Here is a 14,558-nt window from a genome sequence, read left to right on the forward strand (position 1 = left end):
TTTGGGAGAGGCTACATTGAAAAAAAATATAAGCACAATCAAACTGACAATTAAGTGCCTTCACCCGAAAAGCTAATTTCAGGGGGATCATTCTTTTCCCTTTTGGTGCGTTTTTTTCGATTGAACTTTCCAGTGTTCTTATTGCTATACAAGGGGGGAACCAGATATGCCCAGAGAGGAGATATACCTCTCTCTGATCATGCTATTTTGATCTCTGAAAAAATACATGGTAAGCATTATTTGCATTTCATTAGAATATGTAGCAAAAAGGTCTCTTCTAGCTATATACCGGTATTGATTTTCAAGATATCGAATTCATAAGGCTTGATTACTTGTTCATTAAGTTTTTACAAATATCTAAATTGCTTACCGCCTTGGACAACGTGAAAAGTCTTCTAAGCTTCTACGGCTTTTCCCAGGCAATGGAAAACAACGAGGCAGAGCCCCTCAAAAGTCACTCTCTAGGCGCCATACAGTATACAAAAGAAAGCCTTAACAACGGCATCGATACAAAGAAAGATGAAGAGTTTTCATTTTCAAAAATACCAAAACAAAGAAAAGTTCTCTTGGCATCCATGGCATTGGTGAACTTCTTAAGTGTCACGGGGTTCGCTCTTCTGGCGCCCTTCTTTCCAGCAGAGGTAACTAACAACCTTTAGATATAATTCAAATGCTAAAACATTGTAAAAAAAGAAATAATACAGTTGATGGGTCTGTACATGTGTATGACATTTCTTTACAAGAGTATTTTTAACTCGAAATAAACTGAATTGAGAGAGAGTTAATTTCAGGCTAAAAAGAAGGGAGCTTCACAAACTGTGGTTGGAATGATATTTGGAGTTTTTGAATTTGTTGTCTTCTTATCGTCTCCAGTTCTAGGAAATTACGCAAGTTTAAATTTTTTAATTAAATATCTTATTATCTATCATGAAAGATATCATTTCTCATTTAAACTTATAAATGAATTACTAGTACATATACTTAAAGAATAGATGTTGTATGATATGCTGTGAAGATAATAGTGACACTTAATATGTCCTCTTCATTCAAACTATTTCTTTTTTTTTCAATGAAATTAAGACCACATCAAAATGTACATGTATCTTGTTGTTTTAAAAAATAAAGGCTTTGGATCCGTTAAGACCGACATAGTAAATGACTATGATCAATATTCCTCTGGCAATCTTTGTTTTTCAATATTTGACAGATTACAAAAGTTGGATCAAAGTTCATGTATCTCTCAGGAACAATGGTTGGGGGTATTTGCGGTATATTATTTGGGTTAGTATACTCTAAATAAAGTATTCCGTAAAAATTTTTGCCAAATTATCTGATTAAATAAAGATAAAATCTTGTTTGGGAAAGTGGAAGAAGACAATGATAAAAAAATCTTCTTTTTTTTATTTCAGAGTGTTAGATAAAAGCCCAGATGGAACTGTCTATATTGTTATGTGTTTTCTCTGTCGAACAGTTGAGGCTTTAGGATGTTCGATGTTTGTGACGGCCAGTTTTGCCATTATTGCAAGTGTGTTTCCTGACAATGTTACTACAGTTTTTGTAAGTATTACGTGTACTTTATTGAGTTGATTAAAAAGAAATACATTGAAGGTAGGGAAACAAGCATTTTGTATATATATTCGATCTTAACATCCTTTTTTTTTTTTTTTGAATGTGAGTCAGTCATTGAAAAAAAAATATATAAACTTTTTTGAAATAACCTTTGCTGTATATTAACTGAACATAATGTTATGATGTAGAACATATTTTGAATTTGTGATAACATTCCTGTGATATTTAACTTGCCATTTCCTGTTATCTTGGGTTTCATTACCAGCAGAAATTTCATAGAGTCTAGAAATTTTCAGTTTATTTATTATTGGAGATAATGATGTTCTAGTTTCTTTGTATAATGTATCAGAAATGTGTACAATATAGGGTGTCTTAGAAACGTTCTCTGGACTTGGGATGATTGCCGGACCAGCTGTAGGTGGCGCTCTCTACCAGGTAATAATTTACTGTGTTCAAGGTCATTTGAGAGTCTAACCATTTATTACACGTATTAACAACTACATGTATTACCAAAAATAAAATAAATGTCATTTTCCATTTAAGAATCCAGATACGTCAAAGTAACAAATCATGAAATACATGTAGATACAGTGGAGCTTCATTTATCCGGACGCTTTGATTCCTAGTCAATTTGTTCGGATATGTAAAACGTCCGAATACCTGAATCACCAGTTAAACAAAACAATATAACATTTAAAAATTCCGTCCCGATGAAAGCGTCCGGATACTGAAGCATCCGGATATCTGGGGTCCGGGTATCTGAAGGTCCACTGTATATGTTTAACGTAAGATAAATGTCTTTAGCTGCTTATACCTCTTTGTTTGGTTATCTGACTAAACTATCTGCATTCGTCCGTCGTCGTGCATCGTGCGCCGTGCGTTAACATTTGAACATTTTCAGCTTCTTCTCTGCAACCGCTCAACCAATTTCAATCAATTTAGCATAAAGCAATTAATGTATGGATAGGATGAGGGAAAGAAAAATCGGGAATTTCATGGTCCCTGCCCCCCCCCCCCCGGGGGGCCCAGTCCCACACTGTTGATTTTCTTTTGGTTGCAGTTTTCTGTTTTTAAAAAGAATTTAGCAAATATTAATTACTTATCATAAATTGTTTTGCAGTTGGGAGGATTTGGGTTGCCATTTTTCATAGTTGGATCTATAACGGTAATAAATGGAGTGCTGGGGTACTTTCTTATAGGACATATTGATGGTAAGTTCGTTATTGTATTCTTTAATGTAACGTGCAGAATAACTTGATTTTGTTGCACTACCATTCTATTTGTCTGATTTTCATTGCCACAGATTTTTTGGGCCTTAATTTAGTTATTCGATTCGTTATTTAAATTTAGTTGATGAAAAATTGATGAGGAAAAAAACATTTATTAATGTTCCTTAACTGCATGTCTGTTAATTCTATTAATTTTGCACGCTATACCATATCTTCCTATTTTTTTTTAGCTCACCTGAGCTGAAAGCTCAAGTGAGCTTTTCTGATCACCCGTTGTCCGTCCGTCTGTCTGTCTAGCTGTCCGTCCGTCCGTCTGTAAACTTTTTACATTTTCAACTTCTTCTCAAGAACCGTTCGGCCAATTTTAACCAAACTTGGTACAAAGCATCCTTGGGTAAAGGGAAATTTAAATTGTTAAAATCAAGGGCCAAATCCCTTTCCAAGGGGAGATAATCAAGAAAATACAAAAATAGGGTGGGGTCATTAAAAAATCTTCTTCTCAAGAACCACTGGGCCAGAAAAGCTGAAACTTATAAGGAAGCATTCTGGGGTAGTGTAGATTCTAAATTGTTCAAATCATGACCCCCAGGGGTAGGGAGGGGCCACAATAGGGAATCCAAGTTTTACATAGAAATATATAGGAGAAAACTTTAAAAATCTTCTTCTCAAGAACCACTGGGCCAGAAAAGCTGAAACTTGTGTGGAAGCATCCTGGGATAGTGTAAATTCTAATTGTTTTTCATGACTCCAGGGGGTAGGGCAGGGCCATACTAGGGAATCCAAGTTTTACATAAAAATATATAGGAAATAACTTTAAAAATCTTCCTCTCAAGAACTAGTGGGCCAGAAAAGCTGAAACTTATGTGGAAGCATCCAGGAATAATGTAGATTCTAACTTGTCCAATTCATGGCCCCCGGGGGTAGGGCGGGCCATAATAGGGAATCCAAGTTTTACATTGAAATATATATGGAAAAATCTTTGAAAATCTTCTTCTCAAGAATCATTGGGCTAGAAAAGCTGAAACTTATGTGAATCTTGGGGTAGTGTAGATTATGAATTGTCCAAATCTTTACCCCTGGGGATAGGGCTTGGTCACAATTGCTATTACAAATGGGGGAAATCTGATAAAAAACAGCATGGCAAAAGTTTCTCAGGTGAGCGATGTGGCCCATGGGCCTCTTGTTTAAATTGAATTAAATTAAAATGAGTCATTAATGTTGATATTGGAAAACATTATTATAATTACATCGGTATATCAAATAGAAACATCTGTGGTATATTTCAGATTCCCCAAGACCCAGGTCAAAATCAATACTATTTTTACTAAGGAATCCATTTACCTGGGTCATTGCTCTAAGTTTATCAGCTGGGAGTTTTTCTTTAGCATTTCTTGATCCCACTTTAGCGTTGCATGTGGAAAAATTACCTGAGGTATTGTCCTACTAATTTTTTTCTTTGTAGTTTGTTTCTTTCAGTGTCTCTGAAATAGGTTTAATTTTAAATATTTGTTTTCATTTCAGTTAAAGGATAACACAGCATTAATAGGACTGGTATTTTTGATAGGTGGTGGCATTTACACTTTCACAGCCCCTCTATGGGGGTTTATCATTGACAAAAAGGTAAAATATCTCAGTCATCGTACTACATATTAGCACAATTTTACAAGCCAACCGAAAACTCAGGTAACAGTGAATTATTATAAATTATACAAAAGTCTACAGGCAACAACATTCGTGAAAATAGGTAACTTAATGAAATAAAAATGATCCATAAATTCGTAAGTAATCGATTAAATGATGTCTAACTTACATGGAATTCGAATCATTATTAGTTGATAGAATATATTTTTATGACTACCCATACATTTAATAAATAAAGAGATAAAGAAGAGAATTCAAGCTCAAAAGTCCCGCCCATAAAACAGTACAAACTAGGAGCAGAGCAAACAGGGACCTCCTAAAAATCAGAGGTGGTATCAGGTGCCATGAAGGAGTGAGCATCCTCTGCCGACTGATCACACCCACCGTGTGTTCCATCAACAAAGGAATAAAAGTTACATTCTAATGGACATTTCAAAGAAGCTAAACTTGTCTGATCTCTCACCTAGAAAATAAAAGATATTGTTTACATTGCATTATATCGAAAAATAAAAAATGAAAATTTTAAATTCCAATATTCAATGAGTTTCATTGACATAAATCACAAACTTTCAGACGTCGGGACAAATGTAACAACAACTTATCCCAACTTTTCAAAATTTCCTTTTTAAGTAAACTGACTCAGTTAAATGTTTTCTTATGTTTGTATTTTCGTTCAAGTCAAAGGATTAAAAATGCAACAATAATAATAGATTATTGACAATAATTCATATCTTTTTTATGTATAGTAATTATACAATCAAGTTACTTTTTGGAAATGTTTACATTTTTTATTTGTTTATACAGTGTATACATGTATGTATGAGAAGTTGGATATTTCAAAGAAGCTAAATTGCACTTGCTTTTTTTCACTTTCTAGCTATTATTGCTACCTGATTTTTTTTTTCATTCAGTCGTAAGTTTTCAGTTAAAGAGAGGTTTTCTTAAGTATAGAATGTCATTAGAGGGAGTTACTTCCATTTGGATCAGACATACAAATTTTGAATATTAGTGCTTTAAAAAATTGAAAAGATAGCCAACTGTTTATCAGATATATATATATATTTGTTTCACCAAGGGCTACGTAAAGAGCATGATGGCAGTTGGAAATTTAGTTGGTGCAGCTGGTTATTTACTAATGGGACCAACACCATTAATAGATCACTTACCGTTGTAAGTACAAGTGGATGGATTTATTATTTCTCTGAGAATAAGAAAGAAATCTTTAAAGTGTCATTTTCGAGCACTAAAACACTTTGATCAAATGTAAAATATTTTGTAAAGAAATATGAGCTGCAACTTTGAATTTTTTGTTGCAAAAATGTATTTTAAAAAATTCAATGACAGCAAACATAACGTTAATAAACATCTGTTGTTCATATTTGCGATAGAATAGAAAAACTATTTATAAGCTGAATCAAAATATTATTGTCGTCCTGTACATTAATGATTCTTTTTATGAAAAACTGTATATTGGATTTTATATAGAAGTCTCTCTTCTGCTTTATTTTAGTCTAATTGATTATAAAGGTTTAAGTTACATACACAGTTTATCATAAATACACATTTTAACAGCAAATTTTTTTTTTAAAAATGCAACTCATATTGCTTAAATCCATACATTGTGAATGAATATGTTTCAATGTTAATTCTTTGATTTTTCTTACTAGTAAACTGTGGTCTATAATTTTATCACTGATGCTTATGGGACTTGGTTTAGGATGTGCCATTATTCCTACATTTAGGGGATTAATAGAGTCAGCCAAGTATGTGAAACATGGTACCTTCACGATATCGTGTAATGAAAAAGTCTTTATATAAAAAGTCCCAATTTCATAAAGATAAATTTGATCAGAATTATAATTCAATACTTGAAATGTTTTCTTTGTGTTTCCTTATGTACAGTATACAGTTTGTGTCCATGTAGTTCTTGAAATAATACACCATGTGCTACTGTTACTAATATCTTTATTCATATGCAGACATATTGTTTTTTCATTATGTTAAGACTGAAAAATAAATGTCCTAGATAGCTGGCATCAATTCAAAGTATATAATATATATTTCGTTTTCATACTTTTGAAAGGGCGCTTGGAATGGAAGAAAATATGGACACTCATGGTATGGTCTCTGGACTCTTTAATTCCTGCTTCTCACTTGGGTAATTGAAAGTATTTTTACGGCAATTAGCAAAGAAAATTCCTTATATATAATGCAAAATGACATTTTGCCTAGGATCTTGTGCATACCCTTATGCATTTGTACTCATTTAATTTGTCAACAAACTGTGAATCAAAATATTTTGGTTATCCAGCTTCTTTTACTTAAGCAGAATAAAAACAATCAAATTGATAGCACTAATACCAGCTTCCTTCGAAAGAAAAGAATATGAAAAGTAAGTTTCACAAAAAACCATAATTGATTTTGGTTGACACACAATTCTTAAACCCTATAATGACATAATCATATGCTTATTTGTTTTGAGTAAATGGCTGTTATTTGAACTTATTTGAACAAGGGCACAACATAGGTATGCAAAACATCGCAAAAAGCATATATATAAATCAAAGCAGCATTTGACATCAATTCAGATGCATGTTAGATCACTACCGTTTTTTACTGAATTTTTTCAGAGCATTCATAGGGCCAACGGTAGGAGGGGCTTTGGCAGATAAACTGGGTTTTGACTGGTCAGCAACAGTTTGTGCCGGATTAATAACTCTCTCGGTAAGTCTGGAAGTTGCTAAATTACAATCTTTTAAGTTTTCAATGCATGCCATAAATCACATGAAACAGTAACTCTATAGCGCAATGAGGTAGAGTTATGAAATCCTTACATCAAAATAAAGAACAACACTGAAAATCTAAACATTTTTTCGTGTGTGCATATTGGAGCAGGTCTTGATTCAAATTCATTATAAAATATAAAATTAAGATAAAAATTTGCTTTTTGCAGGTAATATTAATTGCAACATTCGAAATTTTGAAGACATGGAATGAAAAAAAAATACAGAGGTTCCAACAAAGGATACGAAACAATAGTCAATAACACAAAGAAAAATAATTTATAACCACTGCCATCTACATTCAAAGTTTTTTTCTTGGCATTTATATTATGTAAAAGGAAGGATTAAATTTGTGTAAAAATAATTACACATAAATGAAATGAAAAACGCTTGAAAATCTCATGAAATATGCATTTCATTGCATGAAAAACGCCATCCAAACAGTGTGTTTATTCTGTTTCTTCCATTTTGTACTAAGCATATTAAGAAACTGCAGGTAAACCAAAAATATTTTATTTTTATGATAGTTCTATGGTTAATTTGAATTTGTCTGATTTCGATTAGATTTTTATTTACTTTTTCCCCTTTCTATATTTATAACAGAGAATGAATTGTTAAACAGTTTAAGTAGCTGAATTTTTTTTAATTTAGTTTGTTACTTAGCAGTTAATTATGTATGTTTCTTTACCTTTGTTTTCATTTTTATGCAGAATGAAGTGGAGAGCAATATTTTTTTTAAGCATATGTAAAGTATATTGCCTAGTTTGCTGCAAAATAAGAAATTAATAGATTCAAAATGAAGATAGCGGGAGCCACGATGGGCAACAAAAGTTATTCTTGATGCATTTCTTCTTATTTTTCTGCTAATACCGTATTTAAACTAACTAAGTTATATTAACAATTAATTTCATATTATATATGATATGAAACTTAGTCAAGGAAATTAATAAATTTATCTAAAAATCTAAGTACTCAGTAATCTTATGTATTTACCAAAAAAAAATAATAACTTGTATGTTTGAAAAAATAAGATACACACTGTAATTAATCTTTGCAAATAGCATTAGAGAAAATAGTGGAATAGATACGAGATTGGAGAATGGTACAATGGTCCGCGAGTTTGGAAATTTAGAAATTGGAACTAATGTATCAAAATTCTAAAACTCTAAATTATTTTAGTTAAATTGTTGGGTGTTTAAGACAAACATACAATGTGTCTGTTTTGTTTGTTATACCCACATTTTCTTCTGTAATACGAACTTCTTCCTCAAACTTCTCTTTCATTTTAAGAGGTAGCCAATTATTTTTTTCTATATAAAGTATGATGAGAGATTTCTATAAGACGTTCAATAAGGATTTGGACTTTCCTTTCTTATCCTTAAGGCCGATTATGGCCAGTTAACTCTTTTCTACAAAAACCTGGATAACAGAACTTCTCTTAAAATTTATATAATACCAAGATAGTTTCTTGGGCATATGATTGGAAGTTCCTTTAGATGTGCTTTTATGTTACTAAATTCTTTTTCATATTGGGTTAAAAAAACAAAGTTTTTTCCTACAAAAATCCAGTACACATAACTCCTCATACATTTTATGTTTTAGACAAATCATCCTTTTTTCATTGTGATTGGTGTTGTTCTATAGTTTTAAAGTTTAGAATTCTTAATTTTTATCTAGGCAACAAAAGAAATCGTAATTTTTTTCTATCAAGTGTATGTATTTTATAAAATAACTATTGTCATTCTAGTTAAAGAGGCACAAAAGAATTACCTGTACCTTTTCAGGCAAACACTTATCTACGGGTTTCAGTCTCTTCCGAAAGTATGTAGTGAAATTCAAAAGAAATTCTTTAATGCCATGAACATGAAAAAAAACATAACAAACATTTTTTCTTGTATTGTTTATGAATTTCTTGTTAAAATATTTGAACATTTTTTATCCGTTAATGCCATAACGTGATAGGTGGAGATGGGTCTTGTAGTGACTGATATCCCTGTCGTTTTCCACAGTCCCTGTTGTTCCGATATATTCCTAACAAGATCACAATGGTGGCCTTGAAATCAAACCGCAGCATTCATGTATTTTTTTTAAGCTCAGTTCATTTGTACCAGTATCTCCAGTGTAATGACGGGTGAGTTTGACAGCCGAGAAAATTATCCAAGTTTGACAAATAAGGTGAATGAAAATACATTATGCAAATCTGCAATTTTGTATATATATTTTGCATCTTTCATGAGAACACTTTTACTTCATACGTTTGAGCAAAACTAGTACATGTACATGTACAATACTCAGTAACCGACTCACTAACTTTCTTGCATTCCTTTCAAGCAATGGGATATAATTATAAAGAAAATTTATTCATTTCAGCACTTAAACATTCGAATACGAACTTCATTTGCCTCATTCCCGAATACGAATTAACTTATTTTAATTATCACTCATCAAACAATATACTTACTGTACACGCATTCAGCCCTGCAATGCATGTAGCAGCCCAATCAAATCCAATTTTGTAAACGAGAATGCCGCCAAGAGTTGGGCCAAGAAATGCTCTGTTGTATTAGAAAATGAAACAGATCTTTTGTAAGTATTCGTATTTTGTTTTCATTAGTAACGAAATTTCTTTAAGGTCATGTTAATATATCTAAAATGTATTTCGTACATATACTAGTCACTTTTTATTGTAATGAGATTTTCTAAAGGGCAATTCAACGTTTTATAACTTTAATAAGAATTTCAAAGGTACCACATTCTTTCCACTGAATTATAAAAATGTTTATATTTGATGAACTAAAGAATTAATATTTATATCGTTATACAAAACATTCCTAGACACTGTAGGTAATATTTAGTTGCATTGTCATTGTATCTTGTTTTACCCCCTGCTTGAAAAGTGGGAGGGTATATAGTAATCGGGATGTCCGTCCGTTGTTGCATAATATTTTGCCCGCCTAGTTTAAAGTAAAAAAAAAATAAGAAGAAGAACGAAAAGAAAATTGGTTTACATTTTCTGAGCTAAAGCATATAATAGAAACAAAAAAAACTTTGGTAATAATCATGTTGAGAGAGAAAGAGAGAAGTGAAGGTGCCAAGATTTTTCAGACCTAGTGTTACTTATGAAGATATTGACAAGGACATCTTTAAAAGTCCCTTTATCTATTGCAATATTCCTCTGATTCTTACAACCAACTTTATAAAGATTACCCTTTATCACTTAGAATTGTTAACATAAGGAAATAATTATTTATATTCCTTAATTGAAACATTCTTACCCAATTGTTACTCAGTGTCACTCTTGAAAGTATTTAAAATTTTGTTGGTGTTTGGAAAACAAACAACAGCGAAGTAATTCCTACTTTATATTTATACAAATATAACAAAAATTATTACCGCAGAAATTCTAAATCAGAGTGTGTATTATGTGCCCCAATCTGATTAAAATCAGATCTTTGTTACACTCCAAAATGCTAATTATAATGGTCGCTGTATAAATAGAAGATTGTACAGTGACCATCAGAAATTCAGAGCCTAACAAAAATCTGATTTTAATCAGATTGATGTTCCCATGAAGATGCATTTATGTATATGATCATGCTGTATATTACATTAGTAGCCAAACATAAAAGTAATTTTCAAAACCTTTACTTTATATGACCTAGATTTTCATCCTGCAAAGTTAAATTACCCATTCAGGACCCAATAAAAACTTTTCAAATAATTATTGATAACAGTTATATTGTATATTATTGTTTTATTATAATATGATCTGTGTAAAAACAACTAAAATTTGCAATGTGCTGAACTACAAATCATACACTTAAAATATTGTAACAAATTTTCAAAGCCATATTATATAGTCTTTCAAGTCCCATATGTTCAACATTTAGATCCATGGTTTTTTTTAACTGTCATGATTGTTTACAGCAATTCAAATTCACAACATATTTAATTATACTGGTCCTAAAAATGGTCAAGAAAATTATAAATTTATTGATATAAAAACATGTTACGTGAATTTGAAATTTTGACTTGATGTGTTTTTGGTCTCAGAAATACTATCACAGTATAGGTATGTGGCACACTACCCAGTGTGACTGAGGACATTGAGGTTTTTGTAGTGAAATTCATAATCGAATCTATGTATGGCTGATACCTAACGTTTCTCCGGCTTTTTATCTACAGGAAAGCTTAATTTACAACAGCTTAAACACTTAGGGAATCCTGGAAAACATCGATATACCATTGACAGTTGCACAGATTTGACGTGTTTACATGCTAGCTACCGGAAGTGTTGTTGAATTTAAATGGTCGTGGCCCCACCTATGTTTTTACAAAGGGGCAAAACCGACAAATATCAGTCATTACCTTTTCGCTGAGTTCCTGCACATCATGACTAAATCCATGATGGTACAAATGACGAAAGAACAACGATCCTAATACTTAGAAGTTTATCAATTTTTTAAAATTTATTCACTGTTGTTTGATAAATTCCTTTGGAAGATATGTAAGTCAAAAGATATGTATGTCACTCAAAATAATTTTGTGACCAGAATACAACATCATTCCTTAGATAAAATGACATAACCTGCTTACATTTCAGAATAAATTTATCGTGTTGGATTCTGTACACCTTCATAAAAAGAGCTGTTTTAGAAATCTATTTCATTTTTATTGACAAATGGAAAGCAGTATTTAATCTTTATTCATGAAATAATACGATTAAGGAAGATGTGGAAAGTGCAATGAAGAACAATGAGCCATAGTTTACTTCGGCTGCATGTTCTTCAGTTTTCAATTGGCATAAAATATTTATACATTCATACTTACACTACTTCAAAAAGACGAACACTGATCCCCACAGAATAATGACTGGACTTCCGTTTTTAACAGTTGACATTAACCCCACTCATTCAACGGCAAAATGACCCATTTGCCCTTAGTAAAAGTGTCTTCACCCTAAAATCTGCATATCATAGTTAAAGAAAAATCATACCCGTAGAATAATGGCCCCTAGCTTGTGGATTTATGGAGGATAAGAGTTGAAAATTTTAGGGAGCAAAATAAAAATAACTTATCAAGAGACCTGTTGGCTAAAATGCTTTTTTCGCGACCCCGTCAAGGTAACGGTTTGACACGGTGTGTATATATATATATATATATATATATATATATATATATATATATATATATATATATATATATATATATATATATATATATATATATATATTTAAAAGTAAAAATCCAAAAATATCACAAAACATTTACTGCAAGCGCTTTCGCCATGTTCGGCTCTTCAGGCAGTTATACAAATGTCAGGTAGGTTACCTGGTAACGTCAAAAGCATAAAGTTCATTGTGACGTCATAATAGATGTAGGTAGCGTTAAGTTGGCGTAATTGTTAATGTACAAATCTTGCACTAACTTTCACACATTATACAAATGAAATTTCAAAATATAAAATATACAGTATCATTTCCGATTAAGTTTGGGTTTAAAGAGGTTGATAAAAAAGTCTTCTTTTGCCAAACGTAAATTTTCGTTTTCACTTGGAAGTTTATAAAAAGGGAAAATCTTAAATATTCCTTTGCCACATTTTGCGAAATGTTCACAACACGGTGTATTACGCACACTAGGGTCTTTAATTTGTTGCTTGTGCACACGAACCCTGGCATTTAATTTTCCCGTTTGTCCAATATAATATTCTTTACACGTCGGACAGATGGCACAGTAGATGACGTTTTCCGATTTACAGTTCATAGATGAGTTGGTTCGAATTTCCATTCCTGATTTAAGTTGGATTTTATTCCCCTCTTCTAAATATGTACATGTTCCGCATCTCGGATTTCCGCATTTTTTAATGGTTGGAATTTCCTCCTGTGTTGTAAAACGGGCCTTGGTCAACAGTTTTTTAAGACTTGGTGCTTGTCGTCGACTGTTTATGATATCATTTGGCTGAACTAAACTTTTCATGTTTTCCGATTGTTCTAAAATGGGATAAAATCTTTTAGCGTCCATAAGGATGTTTCTGTTCCTTGGGTTATGGGTAACTACAAAGGCTATTTTCCCGTCATCATCGGTGTCGTCTATATGGCGTGGATTTCTTAGGTATTGGAATTTCGGATGCCTTTTCTATTCCAATGTTTATTAGATCCAATGGATAATTTTGCCGTCTTAAATATAGTTTTAATTCTTCCAAACGTCTACATCGTAGGGTTTCATCTGTAATAATTGTACAAATTCTCCGTGCTAAATTAAACGGAATATTACGTTTTGTGTGGGATGGGTGGCACGATCTAAAATCCAAATATTGGTGCGTGTCCGTGGGTTTACAGTACAAGTCTGTAGTTATACACGATCCATTCTTTATAATAAGAAGATCTAAAAATGGAAGTTCCGTACTACTTTTTTCTATAGTAAATTGTATGGAATCATGGAGGTTATTTAGAAGTGAATGGAATTTAGTTAAGTCTTCTTCACTCCTGGTCCAAAATATGAAGCAGTCGTCTAGGTAACGTTTCCAATTATTTTTTATGTAGTTAGCAAAGTCGACATCAAACAGTTCAGGTATTTTTCCATATAGTTGATCTTCTAAATATCCCATCACTAAAGTTGCGTATGAGGGAGCAACTTTTGTCCCCATGGCGGTTCCTTTTATTTGTAGGTAGAACTCATTGTTAAAATGGAAATGGTTATTTTCCAACACTATCTTCAGTCCTTCTAAAATGAATTCTTTTGGGAATCGTTCATTTATAATATCCGGATGTTTGTCTATCCAGTAACTAACTGCTTCCAGTCCCAAAGTATGTGGGATATTTGTGTACAAACTTGTAACATCAAAACTGACGAGAATAGTGTTTGGGTCTACATTTTGGGGAATATAATTCAGAAAATCCATATCATCTCTTACGAAGCTGGGTAATAATTTGCATAGTGGTTTCAATAAAATGTCCAATAAATTACTCAGTCGTTGGGTGCTTGATGCAGGTCCAGCGATGATCGGACGTATTTTAAGGTCAGCAGGTTGGGATATTTTTATATATGCGTCATCACAATTTTTCACAGCTTCCTGGATCTCCTTAGATTTGTGGACTTTTGGTAATCCGTAGAAATTACTGGATTTCAATTCAAAGTTAGTTAAGAAATCAATTTCATTTTTTGTTAAATTGTCGGCATATTTTTTAGTTAATTTCTCAACCTTGAGCATTGTGTGACGATCTTCGTTGGCTGTTAATTTTCTATAAAACCGACAGTTCTCAAGTTCGTTCAGTACCATTTCCTTATAATGGGGTTTGTCCATAATAATAACAGCGCCTCCTTTATCAGCTTCTTT

The 14,558-nt window shown here is 32.2% G+C and overlaps 1 protein-coding gene across 1 annotated transcript; it reads left to right on the top strand.

The window, feature by feature from the left end:
- Window positions 1-361: 361 nt before the first annotated feature.
- On the top strand, window positions 362-7,610 carry LOC134250709 (MFS-type transporter SLC18B1-like). The gene is made up of 13 exons (XM_062733069.1): window positions 362-641; window positions 792-887; window positions 1,208-1,281; window positions 1,410-1,557; window positions 1,936-2,004; window positions 2,690-2,780; window positions 4,085-4,230; window positions 4,320-4,418; window positions 5,515-5,609; window positions 6,107-6,202; window positions 6,523-6,597; window positions 7,070-7,163; window positions 7,393-7,610. The coding sequence occupies exons 1-13, from the start codon at window positions 423-425 to the stop codon at window positions 7,483-7,485; spliced, it is 1,395 nt and encodes a 464-aa protein (XP_062589053.1). The 5' UTR covers window positions 362-422; the 3' UTR covers window positions 7,486-7,610.
- Window positions 7,611-14,558: the final 6,948 nt, after the last annotated feature.

The sequence above is a fragment of the Saccostrea cucullata genome, unplaced genomic scaffold (assembly GCF_032062105.1).
Source record: "Saccostrea cucullata isolate Sc308-1 unplaced genomic scaffold, CSIRO_AGI_Scuc_v1 ctg3020, whole genome shotgun sequence".
NCBI lineage: Eukaryota > Metazoa > Mollusca > Bivalvia > Ostreida > Ostreidae > Saccostrea > Saccostrea cuccullata.

What these genes read in the sequence shown, in the direction of transcription:
- LOC134250709 (XM_062733069.1), top strand. Translation starts at nt 423, where the DNA reads ATGGAAAACAACGAGGCAGAGCCCCTCAAAAGTCACTCTCTAGGCGCC. An exon ending in CGCCCTTCTTTCCAGCAGAG is followed by an intron (nt 642 to 791) that starts GTAACTAACAAC and finishes AGTTAATTTCAG; the next exon opens with GCTAAAAAGAAGGGAGCTTC. An exon ending in GGTTTATCATTGACAAAAAG is followed by an intron (nt 4,419 to 5,514) that starts GTAAAATATCTC and finishes TGTTTCACCAAG; the next exon opens with GGCTACGTAAAGAGCATGAT.